The sequence below is a fragment of the Physeter macrocephalus genome, chromosome 5, assembly GCF_002837175.3.
Source record: "Physeter macrocephalus isolate SW-GA chromosome 5, ASM283717v5, whole genome shotgun sequence".
Classification (NCBI taxonomy): Eukaryota; Metazoa; Chordata; class Mammalia; order Artiodactyla; family Physeteridae; genus Physeter; species Physeter macrocephalus.
In genome coordinates this window covers 18291482-18309618 of record NC_041218.1, presented here as the reverse complement: position 1 = coordinate 18309618, position 18137 = coordinate 18291482, and the positions used below count along the sequence as shown (strand labels likewise).

The window sequence follows — 18137 nt, the reverse complement described above, 5'->3', positions numbered from 1 at the left end:
GATCTTCCCGGACCGGGGCACGAACCCGTGTCCCCTGCATCGGCAGGCGGACTCTCAACCACTGCGCCACCAGGGAAGCCCTCTATTACTTCTTATCTCCCAGAAAGTATTGACACCCCTATTGGTCCCGTATTTGCCTCACTTTCATTTGTGGCTAGTATCGTGATGTAGAGTTGGACTGCTAACCATCGGTGGCTTCAAGCCTTGAGATGTGTGTGAACAAATTTAACTCAGTGAAACATGGAAACTCTACCTTAAATTCCAATAGGCTGGCCCAGTGAATTAAACCAATCCATCTATCAGTAAAGGAAGATTGAAACTTGAAAGAACTTTCCCTTGCTTACAGCGCTGGTGAAAAACACTGACCAGCAGATGGCGCTAGCACGCCACAAATAAGACTCGGGGTTGCACTGCTGGACACTTGAAGGCGATGTGGGAAAAAACAGTGGAGGCTACAGCCTTAGATCTGGGCAAGAGGAACGCCCAGCCTGGGCCCTGTGCTTCAGAGCAGGGGTTGGCAAACTTTTTCTGTAAAAAGCCAGAGAGTTAACATTTTAGGTTTTGTGGGCCACATACAGTTTCTGTCACATATTCTTTTTTTAATTTTAAATAACTTTTTAAAATGTAAAAACCATTCTTAATTGGTGGGCAGTAAAAAAACAGATTACAGGCTGGATTTGGTCCAAGAGCGATAGTTTACTGGCTCCTGCTTTAGATGACTCACAAACGCAAAAATAAATGGTAAATGTATTTAAAACACATGGTTGTGTCTGTAGCTTGGGATCCTGCGCTCAAGTGCAGGCACAGCATGACCTAAACATCCCTAAACATCCTCTCTCACTACTGATACTGGGTCCTCAAAACACAAAGTAACTGCTCAGACCATTGCCGTGTTGAGGCAGACGCGTCTTTAGAACGCAGGAAGAACCGGAGCAGCGGAGTGCTTAGGCAGGAGAAGAGACAAATTAACTTGTCAGGTCTTTCCTCTTGGATGGTATGAAGGCAAGAGATTCTCGCACAAAACATAGTTCTCAGTAGGTCTAAGCGGAAGGGAAATCCTGCCCCTGGCATCTAGCAGAGCAGGGTAAGGAAACTGATGAAATAAAACTTACATTTTAAGGCAGGACAAGTAAAAAAATTAAACATAAAGTTCTCCCTGTGTGTTTGTTTGGGCCTCCTCCCTCCCTCATGTGCAGTGTGAACCTTCATTACACATTAACCAGAGCTCCTCAAAGATGAGGGGCAGCTCAGCCTTAAAGATCAATTGTTTTTCTTTCTTCTGAAGCTAGAAATGTAATTTCTTAAAAGGACAGTGCTCTCTCCCAGCTCTGTAGGGGGTCATGGTGACTGGCTGCTCGCTCTGTACCTGCTTATCTGGACTATGTATCCTTGGTGAACTTTATGTAAAATATCAGTACGTCATTTTGATGTTCGATCCTTTGTCTCAAAAACGTATATGACTGTGCCTTCAACTTCTAACAGGTGGAAGAGTTCCCAGAGCTTCCTGAGAATCTGCTTCCTGGGTTTATAATCCTCAGCTTGGCTCGAATAAAATTCCATTTTTTCTTCTTAACTTGATAGTTAATTAAATTTTTGTTGACAAAATCCACTTCTTATTCTTTGCTTAGTTTTAATTTGGATTTACAAAAGCCAAGTATTGGCTCCTTGGGGGACAGCAGAAACAAAACCCCCCAAAACCTCAGACCACCTGTATTTTGTGATTCATGCTATTGATGATATAATAAAAGTAGGCTGCACTGAAGAAGAAATACATCCTGCTTTGGAAAAGGTGGTACAGCACACAGCATTTGAAGACTGGCCAACGGACCTGGCAAAAATCCAGGGCCCACCAGCTTGACAAGTGAAATCCTTAGGTATATCTTGGTCTGGAACTACATGGAAAAGTTATTTAAACATTAAAAACCTCTGTTAACTCTGGGTCCACCTTGAGAAAAAAAGGAAGCACAAGGACTTGACAGATCATTGAAGTACATCCACATCTGGGTGCACTGTTGGACTGTATACCAGAGCACGGCCACATGCAGAAAGGCTGTTTTTGAAAGGGAAGAACAGCAGAAGGTTCTGGCTGAAATTCACAAGTTATGGCTCAGACTGGTCTCAGACTGCTGTCCTGACCAGCACAGTGCTCCTGAGACATCAGAAGCGTCAGTGGTTCCGTCCATGCTGAATGAGGACTGACCCTGGCAGATGCCTGGTGCTTCAGCTCTGCATGGGGCATTTGGTGTGGAGGCGGCCCAGAGCAGCTACTCAACTACTCTCCCTCTGAAGGACCATTCCTAACTTGTGGGCACTGTTTGGAATTAGAGCACTACTGAATGGCACCAAATAACTCCAAGATCAGAGATCCCAATGGTATCTTGAGTGATGTCAGAAAGACGTTCAAATAAGGAAGGGGATCATCAACAGAATGTGCTAATTAAAGGGAAATCGTTACATTCAGGAAAAGAAAAGGCAGTTACACAAGGAGGGGTTCATAGGATCCATCAGTAAGTGACAGTCCCCCTCCCCTGGGTGGACACTACCTCACGAGATAATCTATCTCTAACAACAGAGACTTGGATCCCACTATGTGGGTCTTTTAATTCAAAACGCACTGCTTGGGGGGACTTCCCTGGTGGCGCAGTGGTTAAGAATCCGCCTGCCAATGCAGGGGACATGGGTTCGAGCCCTGGTCTGGGAAGATCCCACATGCCGCGGAGCAACTAAGCCCGTGTGCCACAACTACTGAACGTGAGCTCTAGAGCCCGCGAGCCACAACGACTGAGCCCACATGCCAAACTACACCTAGAGCCTGTGCTCCACAACAAGAGAAGTCATGGCAACGAGAAGTCTGCGCACCACAACGAAGAGTAGCCCCTGCTCACTGCAACCAGAGAAAGCCTGCCCGTAGCAATGAAGACCCAATGCAGCCATAAATAAATAAATAAATGTATTTATTTTTTTAAAAAAAGCACTGCTTGGAGTCTTGCTAAAGGTGCTGCTCACCCACCTGAGAAAGACTGAGACTGAAAGAGTATAACATTGCAACAGAAGGACCTTGATGGAGGAAGGAAGGCAAGTCTAAGTCCAGCCAAAGGACCAAGCTGTGTGTGATGTGACTGACAGTACACACATAAACCCCCAGAGTCATCCCTTTAGAATTATATAGGTTCTCGGGCTGTGGCCAGTGGACTAGCAGTTTGGTCTGGCAAGTGGATCATAGAGGCTCTACTGAAATTTTACCTTTTATGGGACAGGACTTTATAGTCAAATCTCAAATACTGGTGGTTCACGTAGATGCCCCTATGTCTTAAAAAGAGGAGGGAAGTATGATTTTGAATGTAGTCATTAGGGCCCACAAGATGACACCTCGGGCCACAAGCCATGCATATGTGGGCTCACAAACTACATAATCTCCATCTCTATCTGAAGTCACTTGCGTTGCCCAGGATGATCCAGATTGCCAACAGCGATGGGCACAGGTGCCTCTGGTGGGAGAATATGAGGATAAATGGCCCATCACAGAACTGGCAAGCTGCCTGTACTGGACAGTCCACAGAGCATGGGAGGTTTTAACACGGCTTTAAACTGGTATGGACAGTGTTTCTGGTTTGAGCTTTGCCTATCCTGCCACTGAAGCCCTGGCCCAGGCTACAATAAAGAGACTAGCAACCCAGATTGCCCACCGGCATGAAGATCAACTTATATATCAAACAGCTCAAGGATCACTTTTCACAGCATGAACAAGACAGCAATGGACAAAGAAATACAGTGTATCAAGTTATCTTTTCATATTTCATGTCACTTTCCAAAAGCAGTGAAATTATTGCAAAATTAGAACGTGTGCTTGAAGCAACAAAATGTGGGTGACAAAGGCACGAAGGGCAGCCTTTGCAGGGTAGGATAGTGCAAGATCAAGCTACAGGTGGGGCACTAAACTGAGTCACTAGTGGAGCAGTTTGTAAAGGACAGATTGGGAAATGAGAAGGTAAAGAAACCCTATTTTCCTAGGACTAGGGATTTGGTTGTGTTCCCTAAGATAGGAATAATAAGAATCAACTTAATTTGACTTGTTGGAATTCTGATGGTATTTATGGGCTGGATTGGAAAGTCTGGTGTTTTTCAGGATGCATCCTACCCAGTGGAGAGGCTACAGTGACAATATACTTATTAAATAATTTGAAAGTACCTTGGGGAAGGACACACAAGGAGGGTTTAACAGTGTTACTTTTCCTTTGCCCACTATTTAAAGGCTAGCAGAGAAGGACTCAGCACCTCCTCTTCCAACAGGAGCAAGGAAATGGGTTAAGAAGGGCTCACAGTGGGCAGAAAGAAAGATGGCGGCAGGAAGAACTGGAGTTATCAAATTATGGTATTGAATAATGCTACTTTTGCCTGTTGCATTTAAAATGTTGGAAATAAGAAAATGATGTCTTTTATTTATTTATTTATTTATTTTGCGGTACACAGGCCTCTCACTGTTGTGGCCTCTCCCGTTGCGGAGCACAGGCTCCGGACGCGCAGGCTCAGCGGCCATGGCTCACGGGCCCAGCCGCTCCGCGGCATGTGGGATCTTCCCAGACCGGGGCATGAACCCGTGTCCCCTGCATCGGCAGGCGGACTCTCAACCACTGCGCCACCAGGGAAGCCCAGAAAATGATTTCTTAGCCATATTTCTAGATACGTCTTCAATCTGGGATGAGGGATGCCGGCATCAGAGTTGATTCTACCAAACTGAAACACATCTAATAAAACTAGACCCAGAGTATACTGTGCTGTACTGGATGGACAATGAGGAATGAACATTGTGAAAGTAGTCAAAGCTACTATGATGCTGGCATATTTAGGACACGGTCTGTTGTTTGAACTTTAAGATTAAAATGGGTCATGGACTAATTCAGAGGTCATTTACATGATACTCAATGAAATGAAAGTCATGGAAATAATGATAAATAACAAAGTCTATATTGGGATATTGACCTCTAGTCACCAGCTAATGTGGTAAGCATAGGAGCAAAAATGACCCCAGGTGGTCAAATAGACCTACAAGATGAGGACAGACATTTATAGCTAACTCTAAATCATTCAATAACATCATAAAAGAATGATACAAGTTTACCATCATGCACTGACCAGAGCAGCTAAAATGAAGAAGAGAAAATGTTGGTGAGAATTTGGAGTAACTGGAACTCACACATGCTGCTGGTGGGAGTGTAAATTGGAACATACACTTTGCAAATGTATTTGCTAGTGTTTACTAAAGTTGAACATATACATAACATACAGTGATGGTGAGTTTTATGTGTCAACTTGACTGGGCTGGGGGATGCCCAGATAGCTGACAAAACATTTTTTCTGGGCGTGTCTGTGAGGGTGTTTCCAGAAGAGGTTAGCATTTGAATTGGTGAACTGAATTAAGCACACGGCCCTACCCAATGTGCGAGAGTGCCCTCCAATCCTTTGAGGGCCCCACATAACCAAAAAGCAGAAGAGCTCATTTGCTCTGCTTGAGCTGAGACATCCACCTTCTCCTGCCCCCAGCCATCAGCACTCCTGGTTCTCAGGTATTTGGAGTCAGTTGAGGACTTACACCATTGTCCCTCTGCCCCACCCCTTGCCCCCGCTGGAGTGTTTTGTCAATTCTACTCCTTCTCATTGGTCAAATCTGGGTAAGAATAGGAATCTTGTTACCATGTTTCCTCTGTCTTCCCTCTTTCTTTGCCTTTCACATACAGCGGATGTGACCCTTATTGCAGCCATGAGGCTGTGAGGATGCTGAACATGGACTGGGTGGGGTGCAGGATGGACCCTGGCTGGGCTAAGCCTTCTTAGCTTAACTCCCAAGGATATCTAGGGAACAAACTCTGCTCTAGGTCCACAGCCCTGAGTTCAGGAATGTCCTTGGTCCAGTTCTAGTGAGTTAGTGCTGAAGACATTAAGTGACAGCTGGATTCATGCCTGAGCAAACTACCTTGTTCTGGAAACCCAGTGCCATATGGTGCTTGTGTAACTGCCCCTGCTCCAGAGGAGGTGGTCCTTAGCCTCACTCCAGGCCTACATATTTAGGGTCAAGCTGGGAGGAAGCCGGTTGGGCTTCCTAGAAATCTCAAGTGACCTTCACTCTCTCATACAGTACCCCACCCATGGGCCGTCCTTGACCCCTCAACTAGGAGGTCAGGTGAGGATGTTGGGGTCTGGAAGCTAGCAGGTCTACTGTCCCTGAGAGTATGGCTATGCTCTCTGCCAAGAATCCTGTGTGCTGGCTTCCTTATCTATCGTTTAGATAAGCCAACCTGGAGCATGGCCAAACTTCAGAGCCTGCTTCAAGACCACTAGTTTCTTTCCCTGGATGATAAAACTGAATTAAGCAAGGGCCAAGTATCTTAAAGCCTGGAATCTTGCTCAGCAATGAGTTGAACAATGAAGGTTGAACAAATGAATCAACTCAGGAGCCCCTGTTGAGGACCACTCCATTCCTTTCATCCCACCCCCTCACCCCAATACCTCTCGGATCCTCTTCTGCCATTCCTCAGTGAATTCAGGGGAGCTGGTGTTCACCAGGCTGGCATTGAGTGTCCACGTGGGGCACTTCCAGGTGGGAAGGGACAGCATGGCCAGGGAGGGTGCCACAAAAGCAAATGTTCCTCCCTGGAGAATGGGAAGCCTGGAGGAGAGGAAAGGAGAGAGTTACCAATCAGTTCCTTAAGCGCTGGTCTGTCACTGGCCCCAGTGGAGGCCTTTTAATCCCAAGTCCTACCTTGGTTTCAAGGCAACACATGACCCCTGCAGTTCTCAGTTTACAGGGAACTCCTGCCAAGCTCCAAGTCAGACCCATGAACCCTGCCAGACTTTGGACAGGTAGGAGAGGTGGAGAGGGAAAGACAAGCAGACCTAACCCCAGTCCTGGAGATACAAGCCCAGGAGCAGACAGTCAGGTGCTGGGAAACGATTTGGGGGCAGCACAGAGCTCAGGGAACATGTTTAGTGGGTGCCATTGTCTTCCTCAGTCCCAGAGAATCTTCCCCAGACCCCAGGATCAAAGCACAGCTCACACATGTGGAGTTCCCCCCACTGACAAGAGATGCACAGCCTAGAATCTGGGTGGCCAGATTCCTTTGCCTCTTCAAAAATGAACAGCAATCCCAGACCTCTACCTTCAGGCTCCTTTTTATCACCTGGACTGAATAGGCTTGAGGTCAATTATCAGGGCGTGTCCCCCACCCAGGTCTTTCTCCCTTCTCATCGGTGTCTCACTCTGGCCTCTCTGAGCACTTCTAGCAGAACTTCTAGCCCATCTGACTTGTCTCCCTTCAAGGTGAATGTAGCCTGATAAGTCAACCTCCAATAACCCTCTCTTACTAGAAGATCAGAAGCTATCAAGGTTCACCTAGTCTCTTCACCCTGCATATTAGAATTTGGGGTGGGGGGTGGAACAAAGGGACCTCGGCCTCCTGCTTGCATTTGTCACTATAGCACACCCAGTTTACGTACTTTTTCTTATCAATACTAGAAGGCTATTTTTGAACTCAGGATTCCATGAAGACAGCTTAAAGAGTTATTTTTGAGAAAGATTGAACACATTTTACTTAATGAAAATATAAAGTTTTGCTGCCTAAGTGGCCTTTGTTCTGGCTGAACGTAGGAATCAGCAATGCCTGGACATCACCCTCATATGAGTTAGTGGGCTTGTCAAGAGGGTGCAGCCAGGCGTGGGGAGGGCTTAAAGCTCCAGGTGATTCTAATGTCAACCAGGGCTGAGAACAAGTAATCTAGATTCATAAATCTAGACCCATAAGGCTACAAAATAGATTGGAATATATGGCACACACAGGGCAGGAACATATGGGTGGTAGAATGGGTATGTGTGAATAATGTTTTTAATTACAAAATTATGGGGGGGAGATAAATCAGGAGTTTGGAATTAACATGTACACACTAATATATATAAAATAGGTAAACAACAAGGACCTACTGTATAGCACTAGCACAGGGAACTATACTCAATATCTTATAATAACCTATAATGGAAAAGAATCTGAAAAAGAATATATATATGTATATATATACACATATATATATTTGTATAACTGAATCACTTTGCTGTACACTTGAAACTAACACAACTTTGTAAATTAACTATACTTCAATTAAAATGCATAGAAATTATAAGCTAAGTATCTTGACAGAGAAGGGAAACACGCTACACTCATGTCACTGCAAAATCCTTTTGAGCTTTTAAAATGAACATAGAAATCTTTGCATATCATATGTACAGAGTATATAATACAAGAATTGTGTTTTAATTTTTTGCTGTAATTCTATATGCACATTTCATTCATTCAACAAATATTTATTGAGGACCTGCTCTGTGAGAGGCACTGGTGGCCAGGTATTGGGGATACGATGGTGACTGAGACAAAATACCACTTATATTCTAGTTACACATTTCTCTGTTAGCCCCTGTACTAACAAACTAATCATTTACAGTAACTGACTCTCAGGGGTTCTTTAAACACCTTATGACTCTGCTTACAAGCACTCCACCATTACTATGCCACCATTGCCACAGCCATTTCAGTATTACTGGGTTCCATGAGGTCAGGGATGATTATTTTTCTTTTCCATCTCTCCAGCACTGAGCCTAGTGCTGCAAAAACCTATGAACATTGGGTTTTCTCATTTTATTTTATTATTTTTTTAGTTTAACAGGCATATAACGAAACCCTAACAAATGTTAATTTGCATTTCATTAAGTCATAAAAGATGTGCACTCATTCGTGTGATTTTATATGTTTTTCCTTGTCTATAAACTGTCTACTCATTACATAGAATTTAGATACTGTCAAAATATATTTATAACAATTTTTATGATGGTGAGCTTTATTTTCGTTGAAAAAAATGTTTTTTGTTATTATATGCAGGAATTCATCCCCAACTTAGAACTTCTTTAAGGGAGCACTTCAAAATTTTCAAGTAGTTTAGCACTTTTCTAACTCTGCTCATGTTCCTTTCAAGATTATTATATGTAGTTGGGATAATGTGATATATGGACTTTCTACCTTTCTGTTTTGTTTTGGTTTGGTTTTTTTGGTCACACCTCGCAGCTTGCAGGATCTTAGTTCCCCAACCAGGGATTGAACCCTGGGCCACGACAGTGAAAGCACTGAGTCCCAACCACTGGACTACCAGGGAGTTCCCTCTATGTTTTTGTAATTGCTAAAAAATACCTTTTATGTTCAAGAGCAAGGTGAATTTTTTCCATTTATTTACTAGAGAGTACTCTTATGTGCTACCTTTAGATTCACACAATGTATCCATAAATTCTTCCCTCATTATTCTGTACTCAGACCTTCCAATCCCATTTTCCATTCATTCCTCTCCCCCTCCCCACCTCATTTTGTTAGCATTCCCATTTCTTTCTCATAACTTCTCATTGGTAACTTTTTGAGAGAGGGAGAGAGATCTACATATATTTCTTGCATTTCTGCTAGTTTTTCTTTTACACACTTTCCTGGTACATGTTTAAGATGTGTGCATTCAGTATCACTACAAGGCTTTCATTGCTTTATGTATCTTTTACCTTTCATGGTGACCTTAATGTGTATCTCAGTGCTGCTTTAATTTCACAATTAATTTCATCTGCTAGCATGATGGTAATTCCTATTTTTAAAATTTTCCCATGAGTATGATTCACTATTATTATACATACGCCTTCTGACTTAAATGTCTCTCTTGTAAACCATAGATTGTTGATTTTAAAAACTCAACATTTTAGAACTAGAAGAGCCATTTGAAGCGTATCCAGCCTGGCCTTGTCATTTTATAGATAGGGGATTTGGAGCCCAAGGTCTTAGAGTTAACCAGCATGAGTGCTTGGGTTTCCTTACTTATCACCACTGCCCTGTAACACTAGTTAAGAGCATGGTGTAGACCAAAGGCGAGTTTGAATCTGGCTCTACCTTATCAGTTGTGTGACCTAGGCATGTTGCCCAGCTTCTGCAAGCCTCAGTGTCCTCTTTGACAAAATAAAGATAATACTACTCTCCCAAGGAGTAGCTGTGAAGATAAAATATATGTAAGTGATTAGCACAATGCCTGGGAAAGAGATCAATAAATAGAGTAATTTTCATTTTTATTCCCTCTGCAATGTGTGGCTACTTCTAGAAAAGGTAGTGTACACCAAAACATTTTCTTAATGTTTCCTCAAATAACAGATGTTATAGTATGGACTTTTTTTTTTAAGATCTTGTCTGGCATTCCCATTTCTTGCAGGTTGGTTCTCTAAGATTTGTTTCCTAAGACCTTCCCTATCCATCTTCCTCTTCCCTTCAACCTTTACCATCTCATCTGTATACTCAAGTCTGAAGAAGAAAACTCCCCACCATTTTCTTTTAAAACAACAACTTGCATGTAAAATGTCAAAATCTGCAGTCTCAGGAATGTCTCTTAGAAGTTTGATAGGATTGATATTTTAGGTTGTCAAAGCCACAGAAATGTGTCTGTGGGGGTACTATCAACATCTAAGCTTATATAGTATTTTAAAACTACATAGCATTTTCATATCATTATCCCAAGAGTACTTCAGGGTGGGTAGGACAATACTGCACTGTCTCTGTATGAGGAAAATGATGCTGGGGGCAGATGCCAGTGGTAGGGTTCAGCTGGGAAGTGCAGAGCCCTGATCAGAAAGTCTGAGTCACTGGGCCAAAATGCAAAAGTGTGTTTGTTATAAGAACAACTGATAAGAGGGCATGTGGAAAGAACAAACTGCTTCAACAGTTTATGCTAATGATTATGTGGGGAATTTTTCTCATCTCTTAGTTCCATTTGGGCCCATAAAACAGAAACAGCTAACCTTTTGGAAGTATTGGGAAGTTAAGCTTCAACCCTTCTCTCTGAGCTCTCATGTACTCTTCATAAGATGATATACATGATGGTTGTTAAAGACGTTAAGGCAGACTTCATTCAAGGGGGGCTATTACAATAGGATTTTGTAATAGGGGAGAGAGATCAGGCTCAACTCCCAATGTGACAAGGAAAAGTGGGAATTTATAGCCAAGGAGCAGGGTGGGGATCAGTGGATGGAAAATTACTAAGAGGAAGCATCAGGGGTAAGAACAGGATTCTTGCTGAAAACAGGCCAAGGTGAACAGACATCACCTGTGGATAGTGAAAAATGAGGAAACCAATCAGAGAGTGAGGGTGGAGATTCTGGCTACAGTGACTGAGCAAGATTCTTGCTAAAATTGGATGATGCAGAGACCAACATGGAAGCTCGAAAGTCAAGCCTAGTTGAACAGTTGTCTATTGGATTTAGCAATAGGATGATCATAGTTGACCTTGTATGTTAGACACTATAAATAAATAGATCTCTCCCAGTTAAATGATAAATAGACTCAGCACAACTTGGGCCTGTACAAATTCTGCAGCAGAAGTGGGAATGTCACATAAGGCTTTGAAGTTCTTAAAACCACATAGGAAACTAGAAGGCAAGGGAACAATTCTTTCAAAATTCTGTAAAACAAATTATTTCCAACCTAAAATTCTATACCCAGCCAAGCTATCAATCAAGTATGAGAATAGAATCAAGACATTTTCACATATGCAGAGTCTTACAGAATTTACCTCCTATGCGTTCTCTCGGGAAACTACTGCGTATTCGTGCTCCACCAAAAAAAGAGGAAGACATGGGAACAAGAGATCTAGACTTGAAAACTGACATGAAGGGAATTCCCAGAATAAGGGTAAAGAGGCATCTCAGGATGACATATCTAATGTATACCAGGCACAGACAGCGACTGTTCCAGACTTCAGCAAGTAAGAGAGCCCCAGGAGGTAGTACATAAAGAAGATGAAGTTGATAGGCTACCTGATGTGATGAAATTTTAAGAAGAGATTTAGACAACAGGCAGGGAGTTTATCATTGAGTTAAAAATAAACAGATAGAAACTAAAGAATATTTTTAAAAAGAAAGATATTAATTTCAGGGAAAACAAATAGTTGGGCAGGAAAGGAATCACTTTGTGATTCAGCTCTGAATAGCATCCCAGTCATTATAATGTGTATATTCAATATTGACCTATGCTGGGAGGGTATGAGAATAGGATGATGGAAAATATGCTTGTATGTGGTGGGAGAGAGGGACTGTGAAAGAAAATGAAATCATAGTCATCCATATTGGCACTTCAGTCAATAGTGCCTAAAACAGAAGTGCATTAATTAGAGACAGTGGAAAATACCTAAATAATCAGCTTGGAGGAATGAGAGTGCTTGTTTCTGCCTAGAAGAAAGGGGAGAAGGGGGAGATCTCTGGTTGGTAGGGGAAGGCTGTTTGTCTGCCTTCTTTAAACCCATCAATACCCACTGCCTTGAGTGTACCTTTGACACCCACCCTCGTTGTTCCAGTCCTCCCTTCTGATCTGCCCCAAAGACAAGCACAACTGTCCTTTTTTTCTTTTTTTAACGGCTTTAATGCTGACCTCCACAGAGAAACACATTGGGGAAAACAGAGATAAAAGCAGGTGAAGTGACAAAGAATCTAGGAAGTTGTCTCAAGGTTGTAGCCTTGAGCCTTACCTCTCAAGCCCCCTTCCAAGATGGTAATGGACAGCCTACTGGACTTTTGCTCTCAGGCAAAGATTCAAAGGGTGTGGCTCACAAAACATATCCTGATACTTTTCTAAAAAAAAATTTTAAATGGTTTTTATTTCTCCCAGTTATAAAGAAACACATGGACTCTGAAGAAAAATTAATGGTAAATAAAAATATAAGAATAAATCACCCTAATTCTACAACCCAGAAATAATCATCAACGTTTTGTTCTCATCTTTTTTTAATCTTTAATTAGATAAACTTTATCAGCACACATATAATATATACCTTTCCTATACAATGTATACCACCCAGAAATAACCTTTAACATTTCTTCAAGTCTTTTCTCTGTCTTTAACTAGATAAATGATTATCGGTACACGTAAGATGTATATCTCTCATAAGTGTGAATTATGTTGGTCACTATTACGATAGTGAAAAGTTCAAAACAACTTAAATGTCCTTTAATAGGAAATGGTTAAACTAGAATATATTATGTACTCTAGAATATGGAATACTAAGTGATATTTTTCTAAAAGTGCTATTGTGGAAATGTGCTTATTGAAATGGAATGATATTTATAATGTATTGTGTATGTTTAAAAAGGAGGGGGAGGAGTTTTTTTACCACATTTAAAATTTTTTCAATAATTTACAAAGGGAGGGAGGGTGCAAAATTGTGTTTATGGTAATACCCTTTTCTTGGTGTGAAAAATAAATTTTATGTACAAGGCACTGAGCTAAGCACTTTACATACATTATCTAATTTAATTATCAAGGCTTTGGTAAAATTTTTTAAAATTTCCTCTTCACAGAACACAAGGGACTTCCCTGGTGGCACAGTGGTTAAGAATCCACCTGCCAATGCAGGGGACACAGGTTTGATCCTTGGTTGGGGAAGATCCCACATGCCGCAGAGCAACTAAGCCCATGCGCCACAACTGCTGAAGCCTGCATGCCCTAGAGCCCACGTGCTGCAACTACTGAAGCCTGTGCCCCTACAGCCCGTGCTCCACAACAAGAGAAGCCACCACAATGAGAAGTCTGCGCACCGCAACAAAGAGTAGTCCTTGCTCGCCGCAACTAGAGAAAGTCTGTGCGTAGCAAAAAAACCCAACACACCCAAAAATAAATAAATAAATAAATAATTTTTTTTAAAAAAATGAAGAGCAGAGAAAATATTTGAAAAAAAAAAAACAAAAAAAAACCACATGAGGACTCCAAGATAACATTAATGCAAAAATTGTCAGGGGTAGAAAGAAGAGGGAGAATTAAGTCTCCCCTAGGTAAGGCAGTACAGCCTGGGCACCCAGGAACCTGGAGAGGATGAGCCCCCAGAAGGGGTTTGGGGTTGGGACATGTGGAGCATGAGGGGCTTCTGGGGAAGAGGTCAACAGTTGGGGACAGAGACATCTGGAGCTTGAGCTGCTGGAATCCAACCTCACCTGTGTCATCATTTTGATGTCCCCTTTTGGAGTCAATCCAATGATTAGGCAAAGGGTGATGTCACAGGGATTTTCTTTGAAATAGTTCAGAATGGGGAGCAGAGCCTCAGGAATGTCAAATGGGATTGATTAATTCTTGAACTTAAAAGGGTCGCTCTGTTGTGAGAAACCCTGGGTACCTTCAGAGCCCCAACTCCTTCACTATTGGACAAAGATCACTTAGTGTTCATCTTTTTACTGAGCTTCCTACCCCAAGCAGGTAAGAACCTGCTACCTTGTAAGAAAGCATGTCCCGCACCTTCCGTGTAGTTAACTACCCAACCTAAACCCAGAGGAAGCAGCAGCACCAGCCCCCTCTTTGGGACACATCATCCCCTCTCCCTCCTCTGATGTGACTGATTACCAGGTCACTCTTCTACTGCCAACAGCCACCACTGTTTCTGTTCCAGCCAGAACTCCAAAGGCACATCTGGTAGACTAGTTTTCAATGGGGCAGAGGCAAGATGGCTGCAGACCTCTGGCGATGGGCATGGACTTTCTGCAGAGCCAGTAACAGATGCAGAGCTAGGACAGATCAGGGCTCAGCCGCAGGGAGGTCCATGGAAGAAAAGGACAAATGCCAGGCAGGCTGATTCGGGCAAGACTATACAGAAGCCAGATTTCCACACATGAGACTTTCCCAGGAAAATGAAAAGGGAGATATATCACTTGAAACCACTCCAGAAAAAGAAATTCCCACGTAAAAATCATGAATAATTCCAGAGATGGAGTTAAGACCCAGAATTACACATAGTCAATAATAATTTCCTCTAGTGATTGCATTTAAACTTAATTCTTTCTTTTGAAACGGATAATGAAGTACGCCCTTACATAAATTCTGCAACTGAGCGCTTAAGTGAGGCAGGCCCTTGGGGGACACACCCAAGACCCCTAAATTCACACCAGGGAGGCAGCCACCCCTCCACCAAGGATTGCAGCTGCCCACCCCACAATGGACACTACGCTCTTTAGCTCTTATTAGGGAAGCTGTTTTTGCCTCTCATCATTCCCTTTGACTATTTAAGATGGTTTTAATCATTAAGATCTGAAATCTCATTGCTGCACCAGCATTTTTGTTTGCAGTCTAGAAAAGTACATAATTAAATACTGGTTATCAGATAACCAATAATCAAATCTACTTGGCCTTTGATTCACAGGCTATCAGCTAGTTTTATAATCTCTAATGTCGTAGGCAGTTACTGTACTCATTAGCCTCTGAGCAGGAAGTCCATTTCCATGAGTGGAACCAAACTCAAGTGTATTCCTGTCCCCACCTTAGTTTAAGGACATTCGCATGGTTTTATTTCTTAATTTTATTTCCCTGTTTCTTTGTATGTTTAATTAGGCTACAGATTCTTTGAACTCTAACTCCTGATTTGTTGTGTCTCTCACAGGGTTTACCAGAAGGCTAGGCCCACAGGCACTCTCAGTACTGAGATTCCAGTAGGAATATGGTACTGTATCATCTATTCTGTCAGCATCATAGGTGTCCACAATATTAGAGATGGAAGGGACTTACAGATATAACATATTTCAACTCCCTCATGTTACAGATGAGAACACTGAGACTTAGAGAGGGTGAATGGTTTGTGCAGGTTCCCACAGCACAGAAGCCAGGACTAGAATTCAGGCCCACAGTTTCCAAGATCAGTGTTTTTCCATAATTATAGCGAACACCATCTCAGTTTAAGAGGAGGTGCTTCCCCATCCAGAAGAGCCTTGTGTTTGTAACTCTCCATGGGGCAGCCAGAGGGGCTGCTCCTGGGTATCCAGGCAGGTGGCTGCAAGGCCTCTCTGATGCTACCACAGCATCTGACACTCCAAGGACTGATTCTGGAAAAGTGGGAGGGGTCCCAGATTTTAGGGGCCTAAGAGACCAGACCAAACCCTACACCTCTTTGAGTCCTTGGTGGGGGATTCAGAAGAAATCTTGGCTCTCAGAGATGGTGACAGAAGGAGGAAGAGAGAGAAGGGAAATAACCTGACAAAGATGCAGGCCCTAATCCCCTCTCCTCGACAGAAAATGGGAGAACTTAAGCGTTGGCATATCTCCTGGAAATGACTTGCAAAAGAAGCACTTTGGAAAGTGCCTTTGATTTGGTTTAGGCAAGAAAACCACACAAGGAATGAATATTCTCTGGATGCTGTCTACAGACAGCCTATTCTGGAAATAATTGGCTACCTTGTATCAGCCTTCGCCTGTGTGGTTTGATTCAGAAAATTGATAAAGAATAAATAAATGATAAAGAGTAAATCCTGAGTTCTCATCACAAGAAAAAAATCTTTTTCTGTTTCTTTAATTTTGTATCTATATGAGATGATGGATGTTCACCTAATTTATTGTGCTAATCATTTCTTGATGTATGTAAGTCAAATCATTATGCCATACACTTATACAATGCTGTCTGTCAATTACATCTCAATGAAACTGGAAGGAAAAAAAAGAATAAATGGACATTAATTTTTCCTGTCAAGTCATTTTCTCTTAAGACAGGTCAGGCAGAGCATATAGTAGGGAATGTTTTTCATTTTCCTCTGCAGCTCCAGGGCTGAGCACAGACCTGTCACAGATTAGGTCAAAGCAGATTTACCAGTGAAGGGCCCCTCACTTGCATCGCTCCTTCTGAAGTCCAGGGAGGAGGCCTGCAATGTGTTCACTAGCCATATGCCTTGTAATCTGCAAAAGTAAAAGGTTTCAGGCATAATTGTCTGTAGCTATTTGTGTTACTTTAATCAAGAATCCTGGCTAATGTAGACAGTAAGTGTTGGAGCTAGGACTTGAACCCAGGCTCTTAGTTCTGGTCCTGTGCTCCCTCTATCATGCCACTCATGTAACTCATCTCAGGCTACAAGCCAAGCAAACCTTGCTGCTACTCTGGCAGGTAAAAGTCAGAATCCAGGGCTTCCCTGGTGGTGCAGCGGTTAAGAACCCACCTGCCAATGCAGGGGACACGGGTTCGAGCCCTGGTCTGGGAAGATCTCACATGCCGCAGAGCAACTAAGCCCGTGGGCCACAACTACTGAGCCTGTGCTCTAGAGCCCATGAGCCACAACTACTGAGCCCACGAGCCTAGAGCCCATTCTCCACAACAAGAGAAGCCACCGCAATGAGAAGCCTGTGCACAGCAACAAAGAGTAGCCCCCACTCACCACAACTAGAGAAAGCCCACAAGCAGCAATGAAGACCCAATGCAGCCAAACATAAATAAATTAAAAAAAAAAGTCAAAATCCATGGGGAGGAGTTTTACCTACCTGACTCCTAAAAATACTTGCAGGAGAGTGCAAATGCCAGAGACGAAGAAAATGGTGCTGATGAGGTAGCTCTGGGTCAGGGGGTCATGCTGCAAACACAGGTCCTTGGCCAGGATGAGCGGAACTGCCACGAGTCCCCCCAGGGCCGTGAGGAAGTGCTGTGGGCAGAGCAGAGAGAGGAGATGGGCTTGGAGATGCTGTAGTTGCCTACTCTACCTTCATTCCTATTCCTACTGCCAGAGGCAAGAGCTCCACCTCTGGTCTCAGAGGAGCCTGGCCTTGAGTGACAGGCAGTGAGATCCAGGCAAGCAGTGGGAAGGAACTAGGAAGGCCTGGCAGCAAGAAGCAGGGACCCAGCCAGAAGGTCTGGAGTTCAAGGGCAGGACCCTACTGCTGAGAACTGATGTTCTAGGTAAGAAATCAAGGCAGGGACACAGCACAGGAGGATATAACATGAACCAAGGAGGGGGCCTTAAGAACAAGAACAAGGCAAGAGGCTCATAATTAAAATAAGGCACAAGGTGAGGGCAAGACCATTGACCAGGAAGGCCTGAGCACATTCTCCAAGATAGATCATATGTTAGGTCACAAAACAGCCTTATCAAATTTAAGAAGATTGAAACCATACCAAGAATCTTTTCTGCCTGCAATGCTATGAAACTAGAAATCAATAACAGGAGGAAAACTGGACACAAGTTTGTGGAACTTAAGCATCACACTTCTTTTTTTTTTTTTTTTTTTTTTTGGTATGCGGGCCTCCCTCTGTTGCGGCCTCTCCCGTTGCAGGGCACAGGCTCTGGACGCGCAGGC

At 43.1% G+C, this 18137-nt stretch overlaps 1 protein-coding gene across 1 annotated transcript in view; it reads right to left on the bottom strand.

The window, feature by feature from the left end:
- The window catches only part of LOC102982898 (solute carrier family 23 member 1-like), a 46156-nt gene that overhangs the window by 19376 nt on the left and 8643 nt on the right, over window positions 1-18137 (bottom strand). The window contains exons 3-4 of the mRNA XM_007111894.2: window positions 17328-17485; window positions 6505-6664 (exon numbers count right to left, since the gene is read on the bottom strand). Of these exons, the coding sequence (XP_007111956.1) occupies window positions 6505-6664; window positions 17328-17485 (318 nt within the window). The remainder of the gene's footprint in view (window positions 1-6504; window positions 6665-17327; window positions 17486-18137) is intronic.